The sequence below is a fragment of the Ooceraea biroi genome, chromosome 11, assembly GCF_003672135.1.
Source record: "Ooceraea biroi isolate clonal line C1 chromosome 11, Obir_v5.4, whole genome shotgun sequence".
NCBI classification, from domain to species: domain Eukaryota; kingdom Metazoa; phylum Arthropoda; class Insecta; order Hymenoptera; family Formicidae; genus Ooceraea; species Ooceraea biroi.
The window spans coordinates 11353848-11370459 of record NC_039516.1 but is presented as its reverse complement, the minus strand read 5'-3'; the positions used below and the strand labels follow the sequence as shown (position 1 = coordinate 11370459).

General features: G+C 39.5%; 1 protein-coding gene across 1 annotated transcript in view; it reads left to right on the top strand.

Annotated features, from left to right (window-relative positions):
* LOC105278678 (venom dipeptidyl peptidase 4) overlaps positions 1-16612 on the top strand; it is a 304978-nt gene that overhangs the window by 247769 nt on the left and 40597 nt on the right. Inside the window, exon 7 of the mRNA XM_026973843.1 lies at positions 9424-9593. Within this exon, the coding sequence (XP_026829644.1) occupies positions 9424-9593 (170 nt within the window). The remainder of the gene's footprint in view (positions 1-9423; positions 9594-16612) is intronic.

Genomic DNA, 16612 nt, shown 5'->3' with positions numbered 1-16612 from the left:
AGATCGAGGTGGACTCTAAACGCACGCGGGCGAGAGATAACTTCGTGATATATCTGCACGCAGATGTGATATCAAAAGGGACGAAAACAACGGGGCGCATGTCGATGTCACAGCGTGAATTTATGCGGAAATTCCGCGATCGCATGAAGTCAGTAATGAGGTTGCAGTGGACGGAGTGTGCACTCATTTAAAACAGCATACAATTTGAAAGGGCACGGATGAACTATTCGGCGAAAATGTCAATGTGCTAACGCGAGATCAATAAAATTTTCCAATTAAACTTTAATCGACATGATCAATGACACTTGTACAGTCGGGATTTCTCAAATATTTCGGCTAACAATTAGCTTCATTGATTAATGTAAATTAGAGCTAATTAGTCTCGTTAATTAATGTAGGTATACTAATCGCCGTGCCATCCGGACACAAAGATGCGTTCCAATAAAAAACAATTTTAAAAACTATTTTAGTTTACCCAAATGTTAAGAAATCGCAAGTCATTTGATTAATAATATGTAAAACAGATTTTCATCGGTTAGCAAATTTCTACATCTCATACTGATTTGATTAAACTATAATAGATATTTGGGAAAGAGAAATAGACTCACAAGGGGAGGCCACAGGATGTACCTGGACTTTTTGGACGAAACTTGGTGAGTATTTAGAGAACAATATGTAGATAACGGTAAGAGGGGTCTCCACTTTCGGAACTTTTCGGAACCCAAATAAATAAGATTACAATAGTCATTTTTTATTACATTCAATTTTTCCTTTGCCGAACAAAATTGAGCAAAAATTACTTCTGCAATCTTCTTTTCTAATCAAAATGGAACAACCAAAATTATATGTATATGCAGGGTGTCCCGTAAAGACCGGATGAACTCTTAAGGGTAGATTCCTGAGATGATTTTAAGGCGAAAATCCTAATACTAAAATGTCGAGGCTATAATAGTTTTTGAATTATAAGCATTTATAGTAAGCGAATCAGATCGCCTAAAGTTGGCGCGCTCAGACGTGGCACAACGCAAAGTGCTAAAGGCGAAAAGTAAATGTCGCCCTTCTTGTTTACATCGATACAAAGATTACTTATGCGAAGATAAGATTACTTTTATTAATATTTCTGCAAACGCGCATTGCGCAATGTAACCTTTTACCGTTTTTTTAAATATTGGAAGTGGATATTTTTGTATTTTTATGTGATACATAAAGCGCAAGCTGTCAGATGACATTTCCTTCAGAAATCCGCTGTCAATTTCATATTCTACAGGAAAAACTATAGTTATCAAACAGAATACTTAACAGAGTACTTTACTTGAATGAGTTTCATTTGGATATTAGCAATAATAGCTGCTTAGTTTGTTAAATAATTGTAAACTAAATACATATTATTGCTAATTACATAGTTACTGTTTGATAACTATAGTATTAGGATTTTCGCCTTAAAATCATCTCAGGAATCTACCCTTAAGAGTTCATCCGGTCTTTACGGGACACCCTGCATATACATATAATTTTGGTTGTTCCATTTTGATTAGAAAAGAAGATTGCAGAAGTAATTTTTGCTCAATTTTGTTCGGCAAAGGAAAAATTGAATGTAATAAAAAATGACTATTGTAATCTTATTTATTTGGGTTCCGAAAAGTTCCGAAAGTGGAGACCCTTCTTACCGTTATCTACATATTGTTCTCTAAATACTCACCAAGTTTCGTCCAAAAAGTTAGGTACATCCTGTGGCCTCCCCTTGTCAGATCGTTGAAAAGCTCATAGTCGTGGTTGTCGGCCCGCTTAATCTTTTACGTTACGATTATGCAAACACTTTGAAATTTACGCATTGTCGCGTATGAATCCTTCCCTCTCTTTCTTTGCCTTTCTCACTAATGCAAGCTTAAGCCTGATAGCATCGGACTTACGCTTCGTACATTCACAAACGGATATCCGACTTGCGAAAGCTCAACCGAAAATTTTGCCATTCACGAGCTCCACGATGATGCTATCATACCGTGAAACAGCGCAATGCATGTTAGTTGTGATTTGCCAAAATTTTTTACTTTTATTTTATTCTTCATTCCCTAGAGAGCAAAGCAAAAACACACGTTGCATGGATATATCCCCGATTGTGTACAGCTTCTAGTATTTATGTCTTTTTAAAGTTATGGCATGCTTTTATCTCTCACTAACAATATTGTGCATCGTTTGTACGAGAAATTGCTGCCAACACACTTGCCATACGTGCGTGATGCACGCTACAAACTGCGTAAAAAATATATAACGCTTACATAACAACATCGAAAAGCTGTAACGACATATCGCGTTCACGAAGCAGGTATGTTAATCTAATCTATGCTAATTTCTTATATTATATTACGTACATTATCACATGTGTTACGCGTAGAATTTTGTCAAAAAACGCATTTGAAAAATCGGAGGTGCATTTCGCGATGAATAAATTTCCTTCCCCCTATGTGGGATGATAGGTAGCCCTTTGTGCGTAATCATGTTTAATATGACTAATTTGCGAGTGTCGTCGGCGTGTACGCCGGTGTTTAAATATTTTCCCGGCGTTTCATCCTCCCGCGTGCGTATTTGTGGATGGCGTAATGCCGCCGGAAATGCTATCGAAGTTTGTCCGTGTTTGTGAATATGTTTGAATGCACCGTACGTGTTCGTAGCGCGCGAGAGCTAATGACAAACTGCCGACTACGTTATCGGGGGTTAAATCCATTACGAATGGCGATGATTAATTAATACGACGATGACAATTAATTAGTGAATCATCCACACGTGGCATATATTAAAGGCCACGTTGTGGAAGCGGCGCTTTGACGAGAGATGAAAAAGGAGGGACGCGTCAGGTGAACGCACTCGAGTGCTTTCTGCAAATCGAGTAATTATTTCCTACACGCGGGACGACGAATTCAATTCAAGAAACAAAAGAACAGTAATACAAGAAATGTTCGCATCACTATTCATACAGTGGACTTCTGGAATGGAGAAAACAATCACAATGAATTTTCCTCACTAAAAATGATGAAAATCCACGATTTACCACCAAGTATTAATTGTTTACATTAAAATATTATTTTCTGGCATAAAACATAGGGGAGACCGGTGTCAATTGTAACAGGTGTCAAATGTAACAGAGCTTATTTTAGAGCCACCTTATATAAAAACACGAAGTAGCCTTCATTAAGTAATAAGAGACAACTTTTCGCATTACCGTCCCGAATGTGGTCATCGTAACGTTCTTGTTGTCCACGTTATCCCAAAATTTACATTTATTTAAATTTATTTTCATTATTTCAATGTTTACTCGATATTATTTATAATAAAAGTATTTGTTACAATTGACACCAGCCCTGTTACAATTGACACCAGAGAGGTGTCGATAATAACGCTCGTCGCACTATGATAAAAATGGAATATATTTCGAGACGATTCCCGATAGCTATATTATAAAAATCTGATAAGTAGCACCAAACTTGAAGGTTTGTTCCAAAAAAAAATGTGAAACAAAAATTGCGAACGGTTTACTGAAAAAAAATGTTATTGAATTTTTGTTACAATCGACACCGGTCTCCCCTACTGAATTCTACTCGGAAACTGTGCATTTATAATAAAAGTATGCAATATGCGCTTAAAAATATTTAAACAGCAGAAATTATCTCATTCGACATACATTTCACGCTACTAATTGATAATATCGAAGGAGATGTTCCATAAAACAGATTTTGATTAAAAACGTTCATTTTATCGCTGATTGCAACAAATCACGAATGACAAATCACAGAATGTTTAATAATCCAAATCGCGCAATAGCAGATGTATCACGAGATCTCGTTGATGTTTAATAAAGCCGTTGAGACGAAGGTAACCGTAACGTGTCGAAGCGATTTCCGCGCTATTACGGCGCGAGAAATCGATTCGCAATAACCGCAGGCGATGCGAAATCCACTCCCGCGTGTGCGGGGGCGTGCGCCCCGCGATTTTACACAGTCGAACGGCCGCGAAAGAGTCGTCGATAAAGTGTCAAACCGGCGCTCGAGGCGTGCCAAGAACTTCTCAACAGCCTGTATTTTGTTCCCGTCAGCGGAGAGCTTCGCTGGCGACGTACGTATATCCAGCTTCTTCGGTACCCTCGGGATTTTCTTAGCTGGAATTCGGCATACAGACTGACTCACGTGTGCCGGAGATTTTTATTCGGACGACCGGAAGATTCTCGCCGCGAAAATGACGCGACGTGAGAAGTCGTGACTTCCTGTTCTCCAAAAACGAGATTGCCAGGCACCGAAACGCGAAGAAATCACTCAAGTGATCGAAAGCTGTTCTATTAATGCAGAGACGCAAAGATTGTGCAACGATTACGTTGATAGAATCATCACGGTCGCGAAAGATTCAATATTGTCCAATTTGAAGAGGAAATTACGCTTGTTTTGCTACGAATAATTAATACGGCTTGGGAAAATTGATTTTATTGCGCTAACAATATTAAACATTAATTATGAATATCACGGTAATATTATGCTAATATTATGCGCGATAATATATTAACTTAATTTTTTACTTTTTCCGTCGATCCTGGGCTTGCACGAGCGGAAATTTACGGCAACTCAATAATAATTCACAGTATCGAGAACGCTATAGTGAGCTACGTTGACGTAATGTATTGCGTCATATCACGGAGCAAGTCGTTCACGTTACACGACCGGTAGTGATGGGGGATGTCGTATCTTATGGTTATGATGATGCCACAGTAAATTACGCGGCAAACGCGTGTAAAACCCGATCTGCACGGGAAATTTGTGGAAGGTGGAACGCGCGCGTCAGGCGCGTTCCGCGCAAGACGGTGGATTAATTATTAAAGGCATTTTGCTGGCGCAACGATCCGGTCCGCCTCTACTGCCGTGTTACTCTATCAATTACAACGCTCGTCTGCCGCTCGTCGACTCATGAGCTATTACGGCATAAATAATAATTAATCAGCACGCAATTGCAAATGCGCAATGGCTGCATCGCAAACGATCGTAAATGTCAAATTAGCGACGATTACCGACGATAATTAAGGACAATTAGGGACGATTATCATTTTCCCGAGGAAGAATATTTCCTATTCATGTTACAGTTATTAGCTCGATGAAAGATCGCTCACGAATCTGCTCCGGATTTATTGAGAAATAAAAAAACAATATTACGATATCGTGGGAAATCAAAATATGCAGCCCGATTCGCCGCGCGATGCAATCTGTTTCCATCTCCCGCGACGAGATTTTCCGGCAAAAAGTGGGAAAAAACACATTTCCATGTATGTCCGCGCGGTTTTTTAATTTAATTCGATTTCCCAGTCGGTGCTGCCGTTTATTTTCGGGATTAACGCGGTCTACGATCGAGGAGGCGAGTGTGTAAATGAGAAATATCTGTATCACTGTATGACGCGGTGTCGTTCCTCTGGCACGAGCTTGTGTCGACGCTAATACGTCCCGTGTAAAATGGAGATCCGTGCTTTTTACTTCTTTCAACAATGGCGGATGTGACATTAATAGAACGACGGGATTTGGAGGAGAATTCTTCCTACGGAATATCGGGACTCGCTAATGCTGCCGCCACCGCGCGATTCCGATTTCTGATCGGATCCCCGAAATGTCTCTCCTTCCCGCACGACATCCTCGATGGCGGCAGCGAGGGCACTCCTCGGGGATGGAAATGTCTGTGCGAACAGGATTTATATTCTATGCGTCGCGAATACTCGCGTTACCCTTGTAAACCGTAAGTATACGACCAACTGCGGAAAAGATCTCTCGCGTTTGCCGTCATCTCGTCCTGCGATTTTCCGCGCATGACATGTTTGACACTCTCGATGAGAATACTCGTCGAGGAAGGGCATGATGCAAGGAATTGAACTCATCGCTTTTGCCGTTTTTCATCGAGTTCGTTTAACCCTCTTCTGGGGCACAAGGGTACAGTACTCAGTACTCATCAACGCGCAATGCACCTACACTATCACGTCACGTATCGCATGCGGACAACTTTTTCAAACAGACACTCGAGGAAAGTCATTTCGCAAGATCCATTTGCAATTATAATCGATATCGAAGGGTTCACATGTGAAGCGAAGTGCAGTCTAGCGTTTAGCACGCTGCTGTCATCGCGAGATTGAAGCAATCTTATCCTTATAATACGAAATGGCGAAAACCGGCGTCCATTCGGAAGATTACTCCGACTTACTTCGCGCCAACCTCGTATCGAACTCGATGTAAAATGGACCCGCGAGAAGCTCGTTCCTGTTGGCCATAAATAATTGGCCGGCCGGCCAAAGCAGATTTTTCGCTCGCTCGACAAGGCTTTCGTCGGTCCGGCCCGGTTTTTCCTCGCGTGCCATTCAGATCCGGCGGCTTCCTTATCCCGTCGGGGTCTCGACAACACGAAACACGCACACAGAGAAGCGCACACCCGCCCATCCGGAATTTCACTCTCGGGATATTTTTCTCCCTCGTCACGTCCAAGCGAGCTGCGCAACGCAGCGTCGCGTCTTTGTGCAGCTTTCCTTCCTCTCGCCGCGGCGTTTCCTCTCTTTCTCCTCGCGATCTCTTTCCGTTCTCTTCTCTTCCTCCCGTCTCTTCCCTTTGTTGCCCTCTGCTCCTTCGGGCTTGCCAGCGAAGGAGCGTTTTTGCATTTCCTCGCGAACCACCCTCGACCCATCTCCCGCGTCTCGCGAGCTGGATCCAACGGGGTCTCAAAGGTCCCGACGTTCTCAAAATATGCTAACTTCTTTCATTCCCCTCGACTCGATCTCGCAAGAATGGATTTGTACGTAGGTGCGTGAGATATCAATCAGTAACCTTTCATAAAGGGAGAATTGAGCTATCGAGATGTGTGACTCTTCAATTTCTTTTCCCTCAAGAAATAATTTTATCATTGTGACTTTCTGATTAAAAAATAATACTATTCCATAATCTTTAAACACTTCTTCAATTTAAATATTTCGCAGCGACTTGGAACAAAGACTCCGAAATCAGTTTTAACTCCAAAGTGCATAAGAGGGACGAGAGGGATCGTTCAAAGACTCTGCAGCAGCTGCTTTTCCTCAGAATTCTGCTTTCCGTATTCCTGAGCGAATATTATCTTTCTCCAGGTAGTCCATAGACCGCTTCAAATCGCGTTCCCGCAGCGCACTTGAATTAAATATCTCGCAAAAATTGTTTTCCTCTTCTTTTTTAGCGACTTTCATCCCCGGGACGTTGCAGGGTTAATTCGCCACTCCCTCTCCCTTGCTTGCATCTCCCGACCCTCGCGTGACGCGCTTCTCCACTCCTCGTGGCTTGAAAACAGGATATTTACGTCCTACTGCGCCGGCCCCTCTTTTTCGAGAGAAGACGAAATAAAGAGTTTCCGCTCGGTTCCTCCGTAACTCGTCCGGCTCCTTTCCGACATTTCTACACGCTCTATGAACCCGCGTTTATTACATCAGCGGTTTTCCTCGCGTTTCCGAGCCAAGCCGATTCACCGGCTTTTCCCTTTGTCGGGTTTCTTATTTGCGAAGCGTAGAAAAAATAGCGCTAACTGCGGGATACGCTTTCGCGAGCACTTTGCACTTTGTTTACCGAGACGCAAATCGACGGACGCGGGAAAATTCGCAGCGACTATCGCTTTCCGAATATCGGGCACGATGTCAGCCACCTCTCACCTTGTCACGGAATAAAATTACACGAGAAGCTGAACTGAATATCTCTTGTAGTCAATCGGAAGCGTTGAAAAATCGAAGAATCGATGCTCGCGACTTCTCGATACTTACTTCGGGATATATTGCACCGACGTGACTTGATACTAATTTAAATCAAGTGAGGTTGTTTTCGCCTACAATGTGCTGTTACGGAATAACATAACAAATGGCCAACGAAGATTTAGTTAACTCGGATTGTCCGCCTAAGCGAAAGCAGCACTTGCTGCGCGAAGAGAGACAAAGTTAAATGAATAAAATTAATGAAATTGGGGTAAAATAGTTAGTGAAGCGAAAGTTTCGATGTTCTAATGAGAACAAGAAATTTAGGAGAATCCTTCCATTAAAACTCTTCTACTTTTCATTAAGCTTCGTGCCATTTCACGAGCGTGGTTCCCCTGCGCAAATTATGAGCGCGTACGCATTGAAGTGTAGAAATTTATTCGAGTCCATTGCTGATACAACGCTTTATTTATCCCGCAATAATGGAGTAGCGGAAGTGCATCCGTTTGCTTGGTTGGGCTTTAATAATTACACAATACGCCGAGTAATCTCAGGATGGACTTTCCTTCTTATGAAGTTCACGGAGGAGGAGTCTTGATTACGATTTCTTGCTGCCTCATTGTGAGGAATTGTGTTTCGACTCATTGTGAGTTCCTCAAGCGGTTACTCATTGCAAAATTAATATTAGAACAATAGTAGCACAGAGAAAGAGAAATCGACTGGTCGTAGAAAGCATAAACGGAAATGTTTCTCTTTCCAACAAATTCAATTCAAAGATTCCAAAATTTCCGAAAAAAATGCAGTACGGAGCTTATAACAAGGAGTTTGAATTTGTTATTTAATAACGACGAAAAATAAAATTCTCTAAGAATTACGTAAAATATCATAGTACATAATTTCAAGCATTTTTGCAACACGGAGATGTCTAATTACATTTCTGTTTCTTTTCACTTTTTCTTGTTAATTATTGTATAGCTTTACCGCACCAGTAAGTAAATTCACGCCAATTTATTCGCGTTCCAAGTTCGGGGTGAACGTGCACGCTAATTCTTACGAGTGATTGAGAATGAAGGAAATTCAACAAGGAAGAGCGAGGGTTGTCGGTAGCAAACGATAGTGTCCCTTTCTTCCTCGTTCACGCTTTATTTATCAGAACACATCGGAAGGAAAAGGGATAAATAACCCTTCGAGAGACGCAACCCCACGCACTCGACGCATCCTATAATTATACCGGGTGGAATGCCCCGCGTTGAACCTCGCTTTGAACTTTACGAGCGCGTAACAGTCGTCGCAATTTCTCGTATTGTCGTTAGCGCGTCGCGACGCCGGGCAAGGAGCTTGTAAAAAAAATACGACGCCATCGTAAACCCAACAAGGAAGTGCAGGCGAAACACCCGCGATAATTTCTTCCGACGGGCTTTTACCGTCAACTTTATTTGCGTTAGCGCGACGTCACCGACGGGGATGGGAGAACCGGAGGGTGGCTGCATGCGCCCCTTCGCGCTTTATTTATTCGTACACGCGCCGGTGCGTTCAAGACGCACTTTGCGAGTGCTACCCTCACGTATAATGGATTTATAATTAAACGAGAAATAATTTTTCCTGCGTTATATATAGCAATTATTTTTTTAATTAAATTCCTAATTACTTTCCTATTTGCCTGATCGTATTTGTTTCTAATTATAATGTATCATCTTGTTTTATTACAGAGGAAGTATTCAGCTCAAACGAGGCGCTTTGGTTTTCTCCGAGCGGTACCAAATTAGCCTTTGGCTACTTTGATGATTCGAGCACTCCTGTGATGACTATACCGTTTTACGGATATCCCGGGAGCCTAACCTTCCAGTACACCTCGGCAATACCGATTCATTATCCCAAGGTGAGTGTTGAATTTGTCTCTCACACTCGTTCCATTAGGATCAACGTACGTGATAAAAGAATGTATATTGCAATTCATCGAGTATATTTGTCGGAAATCATCCTCCATCCTCTTGATTAAAAACATATTCTTATTACATTAAAAAACTGAGGCAATAGTTTTATAAAAGGTTTATAGAAAATGAGGCAGTAATTTTAGATTTCAAATATACTCGAGAATTTAACATACAGATATTACTTTGCGACGATTAAATTATAAAATCTGTTTTTTCGTGCGTAAGGTTTCACTCATAATATATCCGCGAGTTTTCGCTGTCGTTCCGGATTTCACAATTTCTATATTCGCCGCTTTAATCAATGCCTGCCTACATAAAAGGACATCCTGAAGAAAATTAAAGTTTTTCGCGGTGAAAATGTAATGGCACTTTAAAGGCCGACGATTCCCGAGTGTCGAGCGCTCGTCAGAAACGTTTCCCTCACTTTGTCTCCTCGCAAACCTCCACATGACGCTGCGCGTCGCCTCGCCATCCGCCGAGATATGAAAAGCTATCTACCCAAAGTTTACATCCTGAAAAGCCGGAGGAGGAGTGTGAACGCGGCGGCGCCCCTGCATTTTTCAATGTCTTTTTATGGCTTGCGATTGACGTCGTCGCAAAAATGTCGCGGCGCGACATAGAGAAATATCCGCCGTTGATTCAGCCCCTGAATGACATCTTTGTCGTCGGCGACAAACCGCAAGATAAAGAATCTCACAAACGCAGGAACGTAATAAAAAAACGTGCATACAAAACGCAAGAACGATGCTATTTAATCTAATTTTCTAAATGTTCTCGCTTTTATGCGTAAATATTTTCGCCATTTTCCTCATTTATTAACAATACACTTTATATTCTCAATATTACTTATTGCATATTTAATATTGTATATTTTGTGACTATTCAGTGCGGTTTGCAAACTACACATGCAGCTACTATTGCTTTATTGTACTTTGCAACGTCAAAATTGGTCACTCACCATGACGATCCCTCGGAGTCCATCGTCGTCCACCAATGAGATCGGTCGCCCAAGATCTCCCGCAGCATCCAATCATCATTGCACTTCACACACAACACTTCACACACTCCCAACACGATAGTCTTCACTTGACAGAGTCCAACTTTCATAGTTTAGGAAATTCAGTAATTTATTCAACGAAAATACTATACGAAACGGTCGACCTCAGTACTGTACTTCACTCGCGAAACGCGGAAAATTAACGTCGCGAATTAAAAGTTGTAGAAAATGCGAACGATGTATGTAAATGCGTACGCGAGCATCACAATTATATGGAAGTTCTCGTTGTCTTGCAGGGTGATGATGTAGTTTACTCCCACGATACATTGCAGACATTGCTCCGCAATATTTTTACGACGGCTGCTTCGCACTATTCGTGCGAAGATTACTTGCGTTATATTTTCACGTTTTTAACTTAATTACGCAAAATGTATAATTATATACGCGGAAAACCGAAAGTACAAAGTCCTGATAATTCTGAGATCTCATAGTATGCACGCAAGGAAAATTTTATCGCGATTATTACGAAATTATATATTTTTTATGAACGTAACGGATATGATACAAAGACCAAAATGAGAATTAAAGTTTTTGTTTTCATTAACTTTTCGTCAAAAATTGATCACTGAAAATGGATTGTGATTACCGACGCCAGAATAATTTTAAATATTTAAAATTTAAGCGATGATTATTTTACCATATGTTTTAAATTTTGTAATAGTCAATTAAATCTAACTTTTTATTTTCAAGTCTATATATATATGTGTAAAGATAACAGAGTATGCATATACGCAATGCACGAAATCGTGTACAAGTTTCACGCTGGCGACGTACTTTACATCCAAGAGCCACAGGCTCTCGCATCACATCGCTCGCTACAATAAGTCTGAAATGAGGCTGAAGCTGACGGGTAGTCTAGTCTGAATCAGTTGCAAGAACGCACAGTCGAAATATATAAAATAATAGTGATAGTCACATATAGATGCGCTCAGATGCTCGAATTAGTATATATAATGCGTACATATGATACATTTTACGTGTATATATATATATATATACAGGGTGTCCCGGGTTTTAACCGACAAACTGCGGGAGCATATTCTACTAGTGGAAATAAGAAAAAATTCTTAAATCGAGTTTGCTTAGAAATGCTTTATTACAAAGTTATAAACCAATATTGAAAAGAAATATGAGATAAGTAACAACGGAACATAGTGTAGAATTTGGAAGGTCGAAGATGTTTATGTTATGTGCCCATTTGCAATTACGTAATTTGGGTTCATTTCGACCTATGAATGAATATGATGATGTTCGTTCAGCTCTAAGACACCGACGACGCTCGGAAAGAATCTTAAATCTTTTTGATAATACTCCTACACAAAGTGTTCGACGTGCTTCAGCTCAACTGCAGATATCACGAAACACTATTTGGAGAACATTGCGTGCTGATGACAGATTCGCATATCATTACACACCTGTACAAGAATTACTTCCAATCGATTATCAGAAACGAGTCGAATTTGGTAACTGGTATGTGAATGCAGTAGAAAGGGACAATCTTTTCTCATCAATGATATTATGGACAGATGAAGCGACCTTTACAAGACGAGGCATATTCAATTCTCATAATAGCCATGTATGGGCTCATAATAATCCACGTACTACCAGACAAAGAAACTTTCAACACGAATTTCGATGTAATGTTTGGATGGGTATGCTTCATGACCGGCTTATTGGTCCGTTCTTTTTACCTGACCGATTGAACGGAGAATCTTTTCGAAGATTCCTATCAAACGATTTACCAATTTTTATGGAAAATGTGCCACTGCAGTTTCGCCAAAACAGCTGGATACAGTTAGACGGTTGTCCATCGCACTATGCTAGACAAGTTAGAAACTAGTTAGATGAACATTATGCTCATAGGTGGATTGGTCGAGGAGGACCGGTTTTCTGGCCTCCAAGATCGCCCGATTTAACGCCTCTTGATTTTTATTTATGGGGAACTTTAAAAAAATAAAGTTTACAGTACAGAAGTAATCTCGCTTGAAGATTTAAAGCAACGAATTACTAATTCAGTTACTGAGATGCAACAAAATTTTCAGGAATGTCGTACCGTAACAAATTCTGTACTACGTCGATGTCTAGCTTGTATCGATGTGCAAGGACAACATTTTGAAATGCGTCACTAAATCATTGCGTAGATAATTTTTATTTTTGTGAAAAAATCAGTTGTTACTTATCTCATATTTCTTTTCAATATTGGTTTATAACTTTGTAATAAAGCATTTCTAAGCAAACTCGATATAAGACTTTTTTCTTATTTCCACTAGTAGAATATGCTCCCGCAGTTTGTCGGTTAAAACCCGGGACACCCTGTATATATTTAATCGCTCTAATATCTCTAAATGTAACGCGAATTTCTCTATAACCATTCGAAAACGAAGTATCACAATAATTTAATTGACGCGAACATTTGCGAAATCAGTATAGACCTAATTTCAGCGCAATTACTCCGTGAATTTCATGTGCCGTATTGCATTCGGACAACTATGTGTAGTCACAGAAGATTATGATTGAGTGAAGTGGTATGAATCAATAATGTAAATGTTCGTATAATATTATAAGACACAAATTGGTTTATAATCGTTGTTCTTTATTATGAAGAATACATTGTCGAGGATTGGAGTCAGAACGGTCACTCGCTTTATTATCACTTTCCGGGCTTCTCGTTACGGTTGCTCTTCGCCGATGTTACCAAATTACTAAACGTCGAATGTCTCCGCAAGCAAGCGAATTTATACTTTCCTCTGTGGCCTTGTTAGATGTCAACAGAAGACGGCAAACAGATGATCGATAGACACAAACGTGATAAATAGAATTTCAAATTCGAGCAACGCAACGTCGAATACCTACAATATATATATATATATATATATATATTAATATAATAAAATATTATAATATAAGTACATTTGCAAGAAGTATATTTATAAGTATATAAAGATTTAATTAATTTTCATATAAATAAACATTATTAATCATTTCTAATTTCTCTTTTTTACGTAATTATAAAAAGAAATAATATATTAAAACAACTAATCTCTTTTTATATCAACTTGTGATTTTACAGTTAAAAAATCTGAATATAAAAATTTATAGAAATAAGTAAATTTCGATTCATACTGTGAGGATGGCAGTGGGTAATAATCGAAAATACTCAGGTTATGAATATATATATATGTCTTTATTGCGACGTGACTCGTCACAAGGCTGCGGAGAGACTGCCGTGTTCCTGTGCTGGCTCGAGCGGGCCGCTACGCTGCCGAAAACAAAAGCATCTCGCGAAGCCGCTCCTTTGCGCTTCGCTGAAAACGAAAACACATCCGCACGTATACAATCAAAACGTTTCTTAAAATTCTAACGAACATAACTGCTTACAATTCGGCCTTTCTGACCTATGATCGTCCCTGATCTTCCGTATTAATATTTTGCAACTTAAAATTAATCCACGGCTTCATATTTTTAGGTTCCCAAACGCCTTGATACTTTCTTTGACTATTTTGAAATCCGGATATATCCGCAATCAAATACCGATCATTACGCAATGATTTTATTATAACATACGGTCCTTTAAAACGAGGAATTAGCTTCTTCGAAGCGCCTACAGTCGTATCAAAATTACAAAGCATTACATAATCGCCTATTTTATATTCGGTAGGCCGCTTATGTTTCTTATCAAAATAACGCTTATTATACTCTTGAGAAGCGATCGTTTTCTCGGCCGATTGTTCTCTTATTTGCGACAAATCACTTTTATCGTTATTAATATTCACATCTAAATATTTTTTAATCTCATCGACGTTAGCACCACGTTGATCGATTCCAAAAAGTAATCTACTCGGGGTTTCGTTAGTACTCTTACTTATGGAATTATTTAGAGCGTATTCAGCCTCATGCAACATATTATACCATCGTTTTCCTTCATGTTTATCGACTATCTTACTTAACAACGGAATTAACACGCGATTTACACGCTCGACTTGTCCGTTACTTTGAGGAGAACCCGTACCAATATGTGCTTAATATTCTGCTCCTTCATAAATTTCCCAAATTCTTGCGACGTAAAGCATGATCCGCGATCTGACACAATTACGCGTGGCTTACTATAATTACCAAAATAATCTTGTAAAGCTTTAATAGCTTCTTTACTCGCAGTGGTTTTTGTGGCGTATAATCGTACATACTTTGAAAACGCATCCACAATAAGTAATACGTATTTTTTAACAGTACTTTCTTTATCAATAGGCTTTAAGTGGTCAATGTGCAGGGTGTCCAATGGAACGTTTCCTTTAGGTATTGAATGTAAAACACCTTCAATTTTTCCTACCGGCGGAGAATATGCTACGCACTTCAAACAATTTGCAACATGCTCCTTTACTTTTGGTTTTAGTGCAGGAAACTAATAATTTCTCGAAATTATTTCTGTAGTCTTATCCGTTCCCATATGACCCATTTGGTCGTGATATCGAAATAAAATATTCTTCTCCATATTCTGAGGCACGTAAAACAATAAACTATCACCCTTCTTTCGATATATCAATCCATTTCGCATCTCGAAAAATGAACTCTCGGTTTCTTCCAATTGTTTGCATATTTCTTGGATTTTCCCGTCTTGAGATTGACAAACTGCCAAATTACGTTCAAACGAGTTATCTTCCACGATACAAATATTAAAAGATCGACTAAGTGTGTCTACATGTTTCATACGATCACCGGGTCGATGTTCCACCTCATAATCGTAACTCTGTAACTCTAACGCCCAACGTGCGATCCGAGGATTAATTTCCTTTTTCTGTAACGTTAATTTAAGCGCGTTGCAATCGGTCACTATTTTAAACGGTACTCCGAATAAATATATTCTAAACCTACGTAAAGCATATATTATCGCGAGTATCTCTAGCTCAAAGCTATGATACTTGCTCTCAACTGGCGTAGTACGTTTCGAAAAATAAAATACGGGATGCAGCTTACGATCCGACTTCCGTTGTGCTAACACTGCACCAAATCCAAACGAGCTTGCATCACAATGCAACTCCGTTGAATCGTGAGGATCATAAATTGCTAAAATCGGCGCCGTAATTAATTTCGATTTTAATTTCTCAAAAGCATTTAACTCGACCTCTGTAAACTGAAACGTAGCGTTTTTCTTTAGCAAGTCATACAAAGGCTTAGCTATTACCGAAAATCCTTCGATAAACTTTCGAAAATACGAACACATTCCAAGAAAACCCTGTACACTGCGTACACTTTGTGGTATAGGAAATTCTTGTACAGTCTTGATACCGTTATTTATAGGACTTATTCCTTCGAACGTAATCATGTATCCTAAATATTCGATTTTCGTAAACAAAAACTGGCACTTATCTAATCGCAACGTCAACTTATTTTCTACCAATAACTTAAATACTTGCTTCAAAACTATCAAATGATGTTCTATTGATTCTGTGGCAACCAAAATATCATCGATATATGCCAACGCATCAGCGGACCGAATCAAAGTATCAAATATGTCATTAACGTATTTCTGAAATCTAGTCGGGGCAGGCTTAAGCCCAAACGGCATACGTACATATTCAAATTGCCCGAAAGGCGTAATAAACGCAGTATACGATATAGATTCTTCGGTCATGGAAATGTGATAAAATGCGTCCTGAAGATCAAGTAAACTAAAATATCTCTTACCCTTTAAAACATTCAATTGATCTTCAATCACCGGTATTGGATAATTACTTCGTAATATATATTTATTAAGGGTCCGATAATTGATACATAATCGATATTCTCCGTTCTTTTTTCGTACCAAAATAACAGGGGATGCATATTCCGAATTACTTGGTCGAATGATTCCCTTTGCTAACAAATCATCTAAAATTTTCCTGAGCTGCTCTTTTTCTGCATATGATAATC